Source organism: Athene noctua, chromosome 13 (genome assembly GCF_965140245.1).
Source record: "Athene noctua chromosome 13, bAthNoc1.hap1.1, whole genome shotgun sequence".
Lineage (NCBI taxonomy): Eukaryota > Metazoa > Chordata > Aves > Strigiformes > Strigidae > Athene > Athene noctua.
The window spans coordinates 23,161,237-23,176,837 of NC_134049.1; the positions used below are offsets into that span (position 1 = coordinate 23,161,237).

The 15,601-nt window shown below is 44.9% G+C and overlaps 1 protein-coding gene across 6 annotated transcripts in view; it reads right to left on the minus strand.

Moving 5' to 3' along the window:
• The window catches only part of CSNK1G1 (casein kinase 1 gamma 1), a 111,726-nt gene that overhangs the window by 10,427 nt on the left and 85,698 nt on the right, over positions 1–15,601 (minus strand). For 4 of the 6 annotated variants that reach the window (XM_074916698.1, XM_074916700.1, XM_074916696.1 and 1 more), the window contains exons 7-12: positions 13,572–13,806; positions 11,393–11,478; positions 9,206–9,290; positions 6,872–7,020; positions 5,285–5,389; positions 1,381–1,488 (exon numbers count right to left, since the gene is read on the minus strand). In XM_074916698.1, the coding sequence (XP_074772799.1) occupies positions 1,381–1,488; positions 5,285–5,389; positions 6,872–7,020; positions 9,206–9,290; positions 11,393–11,478; positions 13,572–13,806 (768 nt within the window). Of the gene's footprint in view, positions 1–1,380; positions 1,492–5,284; positions 5,390–6,871; positions 7,021–9,205; positions 9,291–11,392; positions 11,479–13,571; positions 13,807–15,601 lie in introns of all 6 variants that reach the window. The other 2 variants (XM_074916701.1, XM_074916699.1) reach the window with 1 other exon arrangement.

Genomic DNA, 15,601 nt, shown 5'->3' on the forward strand with positions numbered 1-15,601 from the left:
TAGAATCACAGAAAGGTTTGGATTGGGAAGGGCCTTTACAGATCATCTAGTCCAAATTCTCTGCCATAGGCAGGGACATCTTCCACTAGATCAGGTTGCTCAAAGCCCCACCCAACCTGGCCTTGAAGGCTTCTCCAGTTTACTGCCTGCTCACATCTGACATCAGAGCTACACATACATTGCTTCCTCCTTATCTTTCAGTCTCTCTGCTAGTCCATAAAATATCTTTAAATTAAAAAAGGAACGTGGCCAATCAAGCCAAAAATAATTGAATCCAACCAAGTATTAGGAATAAGTAAAAATTTCAAGCTAATCTGCATTTCACTCAGGGGCAGCCTGCACTATCTGTCTCTCCTCAGCTCAGCTCTGTCCTGCTCCAGGCACTAATTCCCATTTCACCAGAGCCAATTTTCAAAGTGTTGTGTCTGGCACTAGTCAGGTCTCGCAGGCAAACCTCTGCCAAAGAGTTCACCTTGCCAGCAATATTAGACAGTTCTTGTTTGCTTGAATGACTCTTGCATCTTCCCTCTAGCACGTCCAGTCATCTTACTCTGGCAGTAGTGCAAGAAACTCCCTTAGCAAGCCGAAGTGACGACCAGAGGCAGGTATGGTTTCATAAACAGTCTTTTCAGGAATTTAAAAATCTAGCTGTAATGCCACCTTTAATGCTGCCTGGCACTGCCGTGCGTCCTCTACTCATCCACCTTCCACAATGCAGTCACCCAGAGACCCAGCTTGAAGCCACCATGCCCTTACACTGGTGCTGATCTTGCTGCTGGATCCAAAACTAAAATGCAAATGTGCTGGGGAGCAAGTGAACATGGTCACCACACCCTGCAACTGCAGTGGCTGTTCAACATGTCTCCACTCGGAGGGAGATGTTGCTATGCAGCCTACTTGCACCAGCCATCCACCATCCATTTCTCTGGGCTGACATCCCCAGATTTCCATTAAGCAGCAGGAATTCAAGCAGAACCTCATCTATCAAGCCTGAATTATTTTCCTAACGTTATGGGGTTTATATGCAACAGACCTTATTTCAGCTGCCTCTTACTACTTAAGAGCATCCCCAAGGTGGGGATAGTATGGTGCTTTATAGACCAGACCTGCTAATATACACTCCTGTGTTCAGTTTGACAAATCTGAGTTCAAAACATGTCTCAGAGGAAAAGCTTTGTTGAAATGGTAACAGTAACCATCTTGGCCATCACAGCTTGGGTCCCACAAAACGTTCATGGCTTGAGTGTTACGTACAGGACAGGACCCAACCAGCTGTAAAACTGCTCTCCTGACCATGATGTTACTGCAGTTTGAGGAGAAGTCAGGGGATTTAACACAAATTCTCAAATCAAGGCTGTACACATTAGGAGGAAGAGGTACCTGTACTGATCCTCCGTGCCGATCTGCAGCCAAATGAGATGTCAAGTACGAGGTATTTGTCTGCCGGCTTGGCTGGATCTCCCACTCCCCTCGGCGATCTGATGACGCCTGCTCACAAGGTTCAGAAGCACAAGAGAAATAGAAGAGAGGGCAGAAGGTGAATGAGGGGAAGAAATGAAAGGGTGTTTGTTAGTGAGTTAGTGTCTTTGCAAAAAGCAAGGCATTTAACTTTTAGCTGGGCTAAAATTTCTCTTTACCAAGTGGACCTCACACTTTACACTTCAGCGCTGTCTGCAGTAATCCACTGCAGGAGTGGATTTCTTCTCCTCTAGCTGCTAAATGAAGAGAAAGCTCAGATCTAGTCAGGAAGTTATTTCTTTACATGGCTTCATTTCCATGGGTTTCAGCACAGAAATAAACACACTGACAGTATGCTTAACTACATCTGTCAGGTCACACACACTAGAGCACTTGGCATGGCAGCAAGATTGGATACACAAGTTTGACCTCCCTAAAATACATATTTTTTTAACTCAAATTTGCGACATAAAACAAAGCCACATTTTATTTTACCAAAAGCCAGTTCCACACACTGATTCACCTGTACAGTGCAGAAGGAAACATCCACCACACCTGCTTGACTGAAGAGAGAGGGTTGGTGGCTTTTTGGTTTTCTGCAGAAAAGTAGATAAGAAACTTTCGCTAACAGTTTCTTCTTTATCCCCAACAGATGCAAACCATAGGCAATTAAATTATTAGAATTGTACTTGTTTTATTAGAGAACCACTTTGCACTTGCAAGTGAAGCTCCTTACAGGTCACCCAGCTTTCATGACAAAACATCCAGCATTCATCTAGGACCCACAAGGATCTCAGCACCTAAACCCAACCAACCAGCTGGAGGAGCACTTCCCAAAACTGGGAAGTGTAGGACAAACAGGTAGATCTGTATTGGCCTCAGGCCAACAGCAGAGGACAGAGTCAAGCCTGAAGTGACTGATGGGACACATTTAAAAGGTGTTTCCTCGGATGCTTAAAAAAATTTAAGCAAATGTTTCAAAGCTGAAGCACAAATTTGAAAGAAGAGAGGGCAGAGCAGCAGAGTCCCCACAGCTGGCAGGAGGGATGCTGAACAGAGACATCATGGACCTCACCAGGAAACAAGAGGCTTGAGAATAACCACCAGGTTATCAGCAGTGAAGCTGAAGTAGCTAACCGAAGAGAGGTGCACAGGCCCTGCCTTTCCCCAGCACTACTATGTGTTACTCCCTGAAGCCATGGATGATGAGCCCAAGCCCTGGTCAGAGGAAAAGAAGCCACAGGGCTTAGTGCCACTGTTAAAAAAAGAAAAAGAAGCAGAGAAAGACTCCAGAAACCTTTGAATGAACTGCAACACTAACTAGTAAACTGTCACTCAACTAGAGCACGAGCAAAAAGTAGGAGAATAAAAAGTTTCCTGGCATTTTATAGAACATTTGCTATTGTTACCTTTGCACGTGACCTCTGACTCCCTCCCAGAGTGACCCATGGTGCTGCTCCTCCTTCCAAGCAGCCACCAAATCCAGTTCATAGGTAGTATCTCCCTTAGAGGTGGGCTTGTCCAGGCTTGTCCTATTAAATCTTACTACATGTCCTTCCCTAAGACTAAGACGCTGCTTACACTTTTTGTACTTGGTGACATTCAAAGGAGAAGCACTTCCCTTAGAACATGTTTTTAATGGCTGCAAGTCACAAGATGATGAACAGCTGAAGAATTTAAAACCTAGGAGAAGACAGATCTCGAGCACTGCTCCCTCCAAAGCACTATGCCATCAGGTCACTCGGCTACCCCAGGCCATGAAGTAGTACCATGCTACATCAGTGTTAGAAGCAACCTTCTGCCTAGGAGCCTGGAAGCAATTTCGAGGAAAGGCTCCAGCAGCCGCAAGAGACAGATTTTTCTCTTTTAGCTCTACAGCAAAGTATGTGATAAACTAGTTTTGAAGTAGGCTTGAGTTGAGCCGCCCAATGCAACCCAAGCAGTGACACCGAGGAAGTGATGCCCGTGAAATCTGAGAGCAAGTTCCCATTAACACTCATCCCCTTCCTACCAGCTACCAAATGACAAGACTGGCACCTAAAGACAGAGGGGGAGGATACTCACTTTGACAGTTAAGTATCTTCACTTCCTAAAGGAAAAGACTACAAAAAGATCACTCTCTCATCAGCACCTTTACTGGGAACTCAAATATTATAAAATAAAATCTGAGTTGTTAACACTCAGGAACAAAAAGAAGGCAGTTAAACCTGGAGATCAAGGCAGTCATTTGACCCAAAACTATGCCTTCAACTCACTTCTCCAGATGCTTATTTTTTCTACTTTTTCCTTCAGAGAAACTGTTTGCTCAATACTTAAAAGGAACATCCCTTGGAAGAGAGTTGTTTATGTTTTGGTGAGAAGAAACTGATTTTTGCTGCATAATGGGATAATAATTCAGTATCCTAAGTAATGTTTTGGTGAAAAAAATGACAAAAGCTGCTATGCAATACAGCATCAAGACTATTTGTGAGGCTCAAAAGAACAAGGACTGAAGGCTGTCTGCATAATATTCTGGGACTAGGACAGATTTCTTTGGGCTACATACTATAATTTGTGAACTAACATGCTTGAAAATGAAGCCAGGCGTCATTGTCCATTAAAGGAAACAAGATGCCTTATACGTAAACAGCATGAAGGTCTGTTGTCAAAGCAGACAACTAGAGACTGCCACCCAAAAAAGGGGGGTTAATGTATTAATCGGGCAATATATTAAAGCAGATTATTTTACTAGTATTCACAAACCAGTCCACACTAATGAGCATGCATAAACACAGTACTGCACACATGCTTCAAACAATCCAACTTCCTACAAGCAACACTTCTAACGAGGGGTATTCATCCTGATTGTAGCTGACGGCTGGAGGGGTACTCTAGTCTATGTTAGCTGCTCTACCATTCAGAGCCCAGCTGCACGGAACGAGGAAAGCCGAGCCCAGACAGGTTATTACATCTCACACTCGCTTCTGCACCCACGTACCCCAGCTTGTGCGAGCTGAGTGGGAGCAGAGACGGCAGACAAGGAGCTAGAACAGCACACAGCGGTTAGAGGAGCAAAGCGAGCCCAGAACCACTCACTGGGAAGTAAGAGCACCAACAGCTCTAGCTAGGAGCCGGCAGTTGGAGATCTACTGAACTTCTGATCAGTTCTGTTAATACAGAAAATCCAAACTCTAAACACCAACAAAACACTACAACTAGGAAGGAAAAAAATGAGGAAATTCAAATTCAAAAACTGGCAATTCATCTGGACCATGATGCCCAACTCCTCTGAGGGACCCTGCCCTGGCAGTCTTTTATGCTCTGCAACACTCACGCTGTGAACTGGACACCCCAAGAAGGATATATAGTGTGAACGTGGGACATGCACATCCTCATCGCAGCCACACACTCTGTGGGAAGAGGGCACCTGGGGGCAGGCTGCCATTGCCACAACCTGTTGGTCTACTCCACGGTCAATGTGCTATGAGTAAAAGCACCCAAAGGAACATTGTTGGGCAGGTAGGTCAGGTAGTCTGACCAGGCTGGAGAGCTGACTTAAACAGCTTACCCACAAACTACAGAAAAGTGATCCATTCCAATTTGTACTCCACTTGGTTCACAAAGGAATTCTGCTGGCTGATACAGTATTTCAGCAACCTGTTGCTTTGAGAAAATTCTGCTCAAATCACAGTCTCTAAATTAAGCAGGAATTGTGCTTGCCATGACCAAGACAAGAATCAGCCCCAGCCACCTCTAATGGCATATGGCTTCTGCTTCTCCAGTCCAAGAAGAATTCAGAGAGGTGCCAAATAACGTGGCACTGCCAAAGCAGTTGTGAGCAACACACCTGATTGCGAAGGGCCTGCTGTGATGGTCGGTCCCTGTGGATGTGGCTGTCTCTTGTTACTGCAGACGTCCCAGAATCTACATGAACAGATCCCACTGGAGTAGGCTGGAAAACAAGGCATTCGTTAGCATGAAGCCAATGCTGAAGATGCTGCTCTCTCTCTCAACACATGCATGCACAAACCTAACTTGTCAGGCTGGCTCTCATCAGGTACAAGCAGGAGAACATCAAAATGCTGTCCAAAGGTACTGACAATAACCAAGGAAAATTACAGCCAGGGCTATAAAATCCCCGTGATTTGATGGACATGTGATTTGATGCTGGACACCAGCACCAAACATCTTGTATAAAATCAAAAAGATATAGTTAGGTATCTGTATCAGTGTCAGATTACACCTAATGTGTCTCACATATGATTATTAACAACTGAAAATATACCCATTTGTTTTCCTCATCTCATTGTCTTGCCACTTTTAAAAATCACACTTGCATAGAAACAGGATGTGTTAAAATTAAAGCTTCATCTGCTCTGTTCTCACCAAAGTCATAATCCCTGCTCACAACATCAAAATCTCCATAGCAACCACTGCAGTTGTCAGCAATAGCATGCTTGTCTTACAAGGCGCTTTTTATCAATTGCCTTTGTAATTAAACAAAAATGAGGAGAAAAATCATGATTCACAAAGGGAATGATTTCTTATGAAGATGTACTGTTTTGGGCACAGTAAACATTGGTAATGCTAAATATAGTTGGGACGGTAAATCATCGTCAACAGTACCAAGTTTAGCACCGAATGCATTTGATCTGGCACCAGTGACAATTAATTTACAGACGCCTTTGCCACTGCCGGTATGTGGTGACTGGACAAGCAAGAAGGCTATCAGCAGAACAACACAAAACACCAGTGACAGCCAGTGGAAGAGCTTTAGACTTTTCTATCAGATTTCGCCATGACACAATTTTGGCCAAAGTCTTCTTGAGTATAAACGGCTTTTGACAATCAAAGTGATGCAACAGGATCACGATTATGGTCCATCTGGTGTCATGGACCTGCTAAATGGAGCTTGATTACTCCCATGTTTCCCTGCCATGTGCCATAAAGAGCTGGTTCAGCCTCTGGAGTAGTGTAAGCCCCAAGATCTTTGAGCTCAGAACCAGTTTACTCTTACTATTCACTGAGCACCCATCAGAGCCCTGCCTAGATGTCACGTAAGTCTCGATGAGAACTCAACCATTATAGAGGTCTTCCACCATTCAGTGCTGAGGTAGCAAGTATGCTCTCCTGCTTTAAGACGGATGTCTTTAGATATTGGTCTCAAATCCTGTGCTAGACTAGAGGACACAAGTGGGAAAATCAGGTTTTAATGCCCCATCAGGGCAAGCCCGAAGAGGTGGGAAGGGAAGGGAAACTTCGAGGCACTACAAGAACCTCCTGAACAAAATGTCAGGACATCTCACTGTGTTGAGCCCACGTTAGGTAGAGAACAGAGTGAAAGATTTGATCCTAAGCTCACTAGTATTAATTGGGATTATCAGGAACAAAGAGCCAGGTGGTGGGGAAGCTGCATTTTGCAGGGACAACTTACAATTGGCCTCCCAACCCAGTCATAGGCGTAGTCAAAGGTGTAGCCTTTCTTTTCAAACAGCTCTGTGAAGATGGTTCGTAAATAATCGTAGTCTGGTCTCTCAAAGAAGTCTAATCGCCGAACGTAACGGAGGTACGTGGCCATCTCCTCTGTTGGAAAAGGGGAAAAAAGCGGCAGCGTCAGTTCTGCTCACGCATGAGCTCCATCACTTACAGGCCTCTCAGAGCTGACACGCATACTGGAAATATGCTTTTCAATTACCTCCAACGAGGCTTTCCCATGGCACCAAAGTTGGTGCTTAAAGTTGGGCTAAGGGCCAGATCACCAGTGACACGAGTTGTCCAGGCACCGCTAAGTTCAGCTGAGCCGGATTGCAGAAGCTGAGAATATCCGAAATGTCTTCACCCTCAGTGACCTACTCAACAGTCTTATTGCTGGATGAATCTCACTCAGCTTTCCAGAGCTCTCCTGCCCTGCCCAAACTCTAACAATAATAGTCTGCTTTTATTCTGAATCTTCTGAACAAGTTGTTGTAAACTAGGGTCTGTGTTTTAGCATTGAGCATCATACTGTGAGAGAATTGTCTGGGCTGCTGGTGCTGTCTTTGGCTTTTCCTATAAAAGTAGTGGGTTTTAGTAATAGTCCATAATGCAAATCAATTTACACACTTTTCAAGCAAAAGTGGAAGTCCCACCTCTGCTCCAGAGAGCTGCCGCTCCACCTCAAATATGAGTTCCACAGATAGCTTTATTCTATACATTTATACAAAAACAAACAAACACTAGAACACACTGTACAATAAATGCCAACTCACTGAACCTGCCAACAGGATGCTCATGTGTACATCTGCTCACACTGACACTTAATAGCTACAGCAACTCCATCTGGGGAAGAAAGCAGATGTTGGTGGGCACCCCATGGCACCCCTGAGCTCCAGCAACAACGAGGGTCTGGCTGCCCAGAGCACTGTGCTGCCCAGCATCAGTACATCAGTCGTAGCCTTGAATAGCCAAAACAGGACTTCAGAGGGGAGGCTCCAATATTAATTTACCTGGCACACACAGAACAGTGTTCGGTGTTAAGCTAATTCATTGCCTTCCTGCATCTGGGTTGTACTTTGCACGCACAGAGAACTGAACCCTGGGTAACTCATGTTCTGCCCCTTCCCAGCTCTCCCTTGGCTCACACCTAAGCCAAGGTAGGACGTTTGAGCAGAGTTCAGTACGAGGTGCAAGTCTGCGCACTGCAGTACAGCTGCTGTACCAGCATGGTTTTTGCCTTTAGCTAACGAAAATAAGAACAGCCTTGCTTATCAATACTTAACTCTGTCTGTGGCTTGCAGCTTGTGTGTCACATAGAGGCAGGAAGAAAAAAATGGGGAAGAAAGGTAATCCCCTCTTCCTGTTAGTATCTCTAAAAGGTGGAGGACCAACAGGTTTCAGGTGAGCAAGGAATAGAAATAAGTTCTCCCTTCAGCCCAAACCTGCAGGTGTGACCGAGCTCTGAGGAAGGAGTATTGGTGAAAAAGATGAGAAGAGCCAACCTGACTCTGTTCTGCTTGGAACTCGGGAGATTTTGGATGCAAATACATCTGGGGAATTAGCATGACTTGAATGAACAATGATCCTCTTCTAGGCTTGCTGCTCCTCACACTGAGAAGGAGCCATGTGACACAACAGCTCCTACAGGAACAGAGCTAATTGTGGGGACCTGGGTGCTCTTTCTACCATAAGGATTCCTGCTTCCTAGACAAAACACAAAACCACCCTGTGAAGGCCACAGGGTACCTGGGGAGGCCCTTTAACTTTATAGTCTGCTCTCCTAGCTCCAAGGCAGACTTTTGTTTAACTGCAGAAGAGGTGCTGAGCTTAGCTAGAAGCACAACTTTAATAAGACTCTCCTTACAACTGTTGTCAGAAGGTGGAATTCAATGACAGACACATCCCCTCATTTTCTAAGCTGGCCACCTACAATTTTAACACCTGTAACATCTTCCATTCGGAAAAGAATCCCCCCAGTAGATCCAACACGGTCATTTGGGAGAGGGAAAATAACAAGGCCCTCTTTTGGAAGGAAGCCAAGAAGCAAAGCAGGAACACGAGGCACTTGAGCATTGTGCAGCCTCCTTGATGAGAAGACTTGTGCTCATTTTAACCCACAGCCACAAGCTCTCAAGCCCCACTAATTTATAGCGGCAGCTTCAGTTGTCTGCCAGCTTGAGGAACAACATAATGGATACACATCGTCCAAATACTTCCTGTCAGAGGAGTTCAGAACCATCATATTCAACAAGGTATGTTCAACTGCACTCAAATGGTCCCATCAGGACTTTACCTGGAAAGTTCTCACAGAGAACTTCAACCGGAGTGTTTCTCTTTGTGTCCCCAATCTTCTGATACCTCTCTTTTAAGGTGTCAGCCTGTAGCGCACAAAGACAAAACAGTTGTGGAGAAAGAGTTCAACCATGTGATAAACGACATGCTGTATGGGAAGAAAAACAAGGTATTTAATACCGATTCTGGGTGGTATCAGAAGATGTTAACTTCTAACTGAGCGGCATCCTAGACTACACTAGTAGGAATGCTGCCTTACCCTGTTTTAATTCTCACTGTATATTTTACGTGCTATGGGCAAAGAATATCTGAGGACACATTCAAAACATCTTCAGTACATGGACGGAAGGACACTTGTTAGTGTCTTACAAGGCTAATTTCTTACCAGCCCAGTCCTGAGGACTGTACAGTGAGCCTTTAATGGGACAAGAAAACAAAGCTGCATATATTATGATTGCACATCAGTATCCTGTCCTAGGCTTAGAGTCACTGGCAACCAAGATGCCTTCATAAACAACTGTGAAAGGAGATAAATTGCAATGGCAATTTGCGGTTTACTGTAACAGAATGGCACCACGTGGATAACTAGTTTACATCAGTCACACTTCTCCCAAATCCCATGCTACTCCCATACTGCCTCTCCTTTCACCCCCAAAGTGTCTATCACTTAGACAACACCGATTAAACAGTCGGTCATCAAGAAAAATTAAACAATTTTCAGTGAGATTTCCCACCTAAATCCTTCTTGAAGCAGAGAACTCTGCTCCAGTCAGTACCCTAAGAACAGGTTTATTGCCTCCATTTCAAAATAAGACAATTAGACCTGTCAACAGCATATTAGTGTTTAGCACTGACAGTATAGACCAAAAGTGTAAGCTGAGGAAACCTGGAATAGTGAAGATGCCATATTCTAGATCAAGCTATATGTTTGTTCTGGAGCTAAAAAAATGCAGAACTTCAAGAGCAGTCAACTAATTCTTATCAAGTTCAGCACTGAACTGATGAAATTTTGTAGATTTTTCTCTAAACCTGGAATTACTCTAGAATAATATACAGGATTAATTTAAAGCAGAAGAGTTCAATTAAGACAGAAACAAAACATGTAATAGAATAACACACACTGACAGAGGTGCGAATTTAAAAGTCTGAGAGATTCTGACTTCTTTCACAATGACTTTCATGCTTGAAAAACCCTTTCTTTGCTTTTGAGTTGTCATCAACATTTCTGTCACATGTCTGATAAGGCTAAGCTGGGACTAACTCTGGATAGATGGTGACAGAACAGCTTAACAAGGTCTATCACACAAGCCACTGCCCCTGACCACAGCAGCACTCTGCTGAGCAGTGTGCAAGCCCATAAGCTTGTCTCCTTTTTCCAGCAGTACTAACAGGTCTAACAGGAGTTATTGTCGTCATTAATAAACCTCCTAATCTGATCAAATTCGATCCCTTCACTCACTGCAATTCCAAAGCTGAACACAGCAGCTTAATCATCAGGAAAGTGATGGAGAAGTGAAGATGCAGCTACCAACAGCTTCAGAGCCAGCAAACGACTTACTAGTTAATTCAGCTGATGGATGTTAGCTGCTGTTGCTGTAACTCAGTTGCTTGCAGCCCTCCACATTGTACATGACATTTCATAAACTTCTAAGCACTGAGTGTCCAGTGTCACTGGAGGAAAGCCAAGCTCAATACTTCTGCCAGAAAACCAGTTTTTCAAGCTGAAGCCCATCTGCACGTCTAAACCCATCACACTCCTCCTGCTATAAAACACATTTCATAGATGCAGCTGCGGGACTCTGTGCTGAAACTTTAATTTCATAAACAACCACTGTGTCCCAGCCACACTCCAGCTCAGGGCAGCTTCACGTTACAGCAAAGCTACTCCGACAGCTCAACAGCTCTCACTGCTGTCTCTGTCCCAGCTACTCATCTGCCGCTAATGGATCTTCTCTCCGGACCTGTACCAAGTCAGCTAAGCTAGTGGTAACCTGAAGTGACAGGTAACATATTTCTATCTTAAAACGTTCCTTGTAGGTAAAACTAATGCCTTGTCATTAGACTTCAAGGACACAAAGGAAAGGACAGCGTTTCTGGCTGGATTTTGCAAATGTTTCCCCCATCAGATTCTCATTTGGGCAGAGACCAGGCAAAGTTTCAAAGGGCAAAACCTAAAGCTCAAACCTACCTTCAATCCTTGCCAGGGCAGACTGCCTCGGAGGAAATACATAAACATATGGCCAAGGGCTTCTAAGTCATCTCGACGACTTTGCTCTAGAACAGAAGAGATGACAAATTATTGCTGTAGCTGCAAAAATGGATCTGAAATCTCACCAGCAGCCACACGTATTTCTGAGATAAAGTTATCACAGGGAAGTTCACTTGCTGTCTATAGATCAGACCTCGTGCAAAAATACCTGGAACCTGTTACAAAAACCTATGAAATAGACAAAGATCAGCTAGAAGGCATGAGAACACAGGAGCTGTAAGACATACGGCCCAGTCTTAGGCAGACCAGGTAAGAGGTGGAAGTATTAACTGCAGAGGAATAAAGCAGTTCCCCAGTTCTTCTCTGGACTGCCAGCACCCATAGTGCACCTGCTGTGTGGTGCTGGAATGTGTTATTTCCTCTAAACCATGCAGGAACAGGCAGGGGACGCTTGTAACCAGCTGCAGGGAACTACCATGTTGCACAGTGCCAATCCTTTCCCAACTGCTTCTGCAGCTCATCACATCAGAGCAGATCAAAAATAGCTCCTTCTAGCACTGCTTTTCCTTGTGAAACACTTGCTGCTGTTGCCATGCAGATGTTATGATTATAAATGAGGGGGGAAAAGGGGGCCTCAAGCCAAAGGAAAAAGCATCCTTAAAATAATCTACCAAAATGTATCAAAAAATCCCAAGGGAGGATATAAGACAGAACAACAAATATGGAGCACAACAGCACTGGACTGCTGCTCTGCTAGGCTGCTTCATGCAGACTTGGGTGCACCAAGCTTGCAGACCATTTTGATGAGACCTCCTCTTCTCCAAACCTCCACCTGCAGGCAGATAACGTGCTCTAAAGCTGCGATCCAGAGCAGATCTAGTCATGCAGCCCACACACCACAACAAACTGTGCGTGAGCTGTCCCTGATGCTGCATCATCTGCAAGAGCAGAAAAAGGCAGCGCTTTGCCCAGCATGACTCTCCTTCAAAAGCAGCAGCAAATTTAACCCTCAAAACATGCTGGGGGTGAGAACACTTCCTCAGGAGGAAATTGAGATGACAGTTCCTGTGGGTTGCCCTGATACAGCTGTAAAAAGGAAAAAGAGGATGTCTTGGGTAATTCAGTGCAATGATGCAGATAAGCTTCTTGGAAAGATGATTGAGCGCACTCATCTTTCAGAAGAATGGCAATCAGACTCCTTCACTTCGCTTAGTGCTGAGAATTGAAGGGACCAAGCCCACCTGGGCTCGTCTCACCAGCAAAGCATCAGCCCCATGAAACCCTTCTGGGCAGAGACAGGCAGAACCACCTCTTTCCCCACAGGAGCTGCAGCATAAGCTGCAAAGCCTGCAGGGAAAAGAGTCCTAAGGAATGCACGTGGTGTACTTCAAACACAAGTGGATCTTCTTTCCACATCCACTCACAGAGAGCGTCCCCAGCACCAGCAGTCGCTGAGCCTGCTCCCACTGCAGCTTCTCATTCCTCCAACCCTTCCTGAGTCTTCACCAGGTTTTCCAAAATTTGAAGTTGGGCTCATCTCTCCTCACTCCCCAAAGACAGGAAGCTCTCCAAGAGACACAAAAGCCAGCAGTGCCTTGATCTCATAGCTGGGAGGCTACTCAAAGAATATGCCATTATTTTAGGCTCTTATGAGTTTAAGTGAATATAAACATTTAATAAGGTTTTTTGACTTTCAGCCACAGAAATGTAATCTTCTGGTATGAAAGAAAGCAGTGAGGAGAGGAGATGAAAGCCAGGCTTAAAATTAGTTAAATCATTCATTCTCTCCTACCAGTTATTAGGTCAGGGAACATCTAACTCTAACACCTGGAACTGGAAGGTACCAGTACAGAGCTGTGCTACAAAAATCTATTGGTCGTCATCTAGTGCGGCAATTACTACCCACCTACTTGACTGTTATCAGTGCAGGACTGTTACCAGTTACTTAGTTTCTAATAAAAACGATAATTATGAGGCTTCCAACATTTCAACTGTCTCAATTCCTGAAAAGGGGGGAAAAAAAAAAAGCCAACTGTAAACAGCATCATGGCATTAGGAGGTTTAGAAATAGCTCGAAGAGCACAAGAGAGCCATAGGAGAAGCTACCATCGGGGGTCTACAGGGCTCAGCATGGCAAGCTCCCACCAACTGCACAGACCTTTGCCAAGATGCGTGTTGATGGACATGTATCTCGCTGTTCCAGTTAAGCTCTTGTGTTCCCTGTAAGGTATGTGTTTTTTGGTTTCCGGGTCAATGTACTCCTTCGCCAATCCAAAGTCTATGATGTGAATGACATGCTCTTTCTTATTGCCTTGCCGGCCGATGAGGAAGTTTTCTGGTTTGACATCTCGGTAGATGAGGTTCTTTGAATGCACGTACTCCATCCGAGATATCTGCAAAATGACGAGGCAAAAGGTATTTGTGAGCAGACCAGCTACCACATTCTCCCAGCTAGCAAAGCAGCAAGGTTTTGTTAGCCCATCACTGAGCCTTGGCTCAGGGTTATCTCAGATTTCAGTTACTCTACGAGAAATGCAACAACAGATGGAGTGACCTAAGGCAGCAGTTATGATCAGAGCTGGTTCATGTCCTCCGATGTGGAGTTGGAAGAGGAATTTGTCATCCCCTCCCTTCTGCGGCTACTGTACTGTGCGCTTCCTGACTTTATTCCTACAGAAATTGCAAAGGCTCTTTCTGAAACATTACCACTGGGACAGAGCTCTTGGAAGGATGCCATCGGGAATTGCGGCAGCCTTTTTGTATTGATCTTAAACATACTAAACTGGTTACCAAGAGCTCTTCCCTTGCCCACAGCCTTCCCTTGTTGCTCTGTGTCTTACCACCTTCCTCCCTCGACCCATATGGTGTCTTAGACACACCAGATTCTTCATGGAGGGGGATTTTTGGGCAGGCAGAAGCCTTATGATCCTCAATGCTGACTAAAAATAATAATCTCATTGGTTAACTAGAAATAGCTGGAATATCTCTCAGGTTTTGACCAACTTTGTTCCAGCAGTATGAATGAGAAGGGAAGGTGAAAGGGCAGGAACCCCACTTCCAAGGTGATGGAGGGACATTTCCCCTCCAAGAACGCAGCTTATTCAGATGCTCATCATTAATATTGCTTCTGAAACTAAATATATTGCAGGTGAAGTCTGAATAGGTCACCAAGCAGTTCTCCTTCGAGTTCCTAACTTACTAGATTATTCCAATTGGAAATAACTTCAACTTCATTTAATATAATACTTTTCAATTTCCTTTTTAGGTTTTAAATGAAAACACGTGAATTCCCATTTACAACTGTCCTGGTCCGCAGCTGCCCTGCACACTGTAGGGCTCGGTAGCTTTTTTAACCAAGATGCTTCTTTGAAAAGGCCATTTGAATCTACCAGTCTGCATGCAGGCTTGAAACACTAAGAGGCCATTGCAAAGCTCTCAAACTCCAAAATTTGCACTAACAAGCGCCAGTCCGCAGAGGTCAGTGCCGCGCCGTTGTGGTGGATGTCACACTGTGATGCTGTCCAAACCGGGGAACATCTCAAGTGAGAGGCCCCCAAGCAGCTCCCTGCAGGGCCCCCCCAGTTCCTGAGCAGCTCCGCACTGGGTCGATACTGGCCAGGCAGCTCCACACCTCCCGCATGGGGCAGGCTGGAGCTCTGGATCACCGAGCCAGCTTCATACCCCGCTGAAGAGCTGCCCCACGTCAGCCCTTCCAACCACCCCGCCTGCCTTGACCTCCAGCACTGCTGGGCTGATAGACCCCTGCTGCTCTTTGGTTTCTTGCTCTGAATCCAAATGCATTCTCAGCTGCAAACCTAGATCTCTCTTTCTCTACAGATCTTGGATTCACACCTGCCTGAAAGCTCCATCTGCGTGTGATCACCCCATCCCACTCCCAGAGGTTTATCAGATACCCTTATTTTTAAAGAAAACCTGCTGCATTTCCACCACTCAGAAAGAACTAACAGGCAGGAGGGGGCAGCACTCTTTATAAAATAAAAAACGCTGTACAGGGAGGACAGTAGACAAGAAAAACCAACTGCAGGTGAATCAGTTTTAAAAAACAGGACTTGCTAAAAGGCTCTTCAGCACGTGTTGCTGTTCCCCTGCTCTCTAAGTAGTGATTTATTTCAATGTGCTGAGAAAATGGGTTTCACGGCTAACAGCCATTATTTCTAATAAATTACA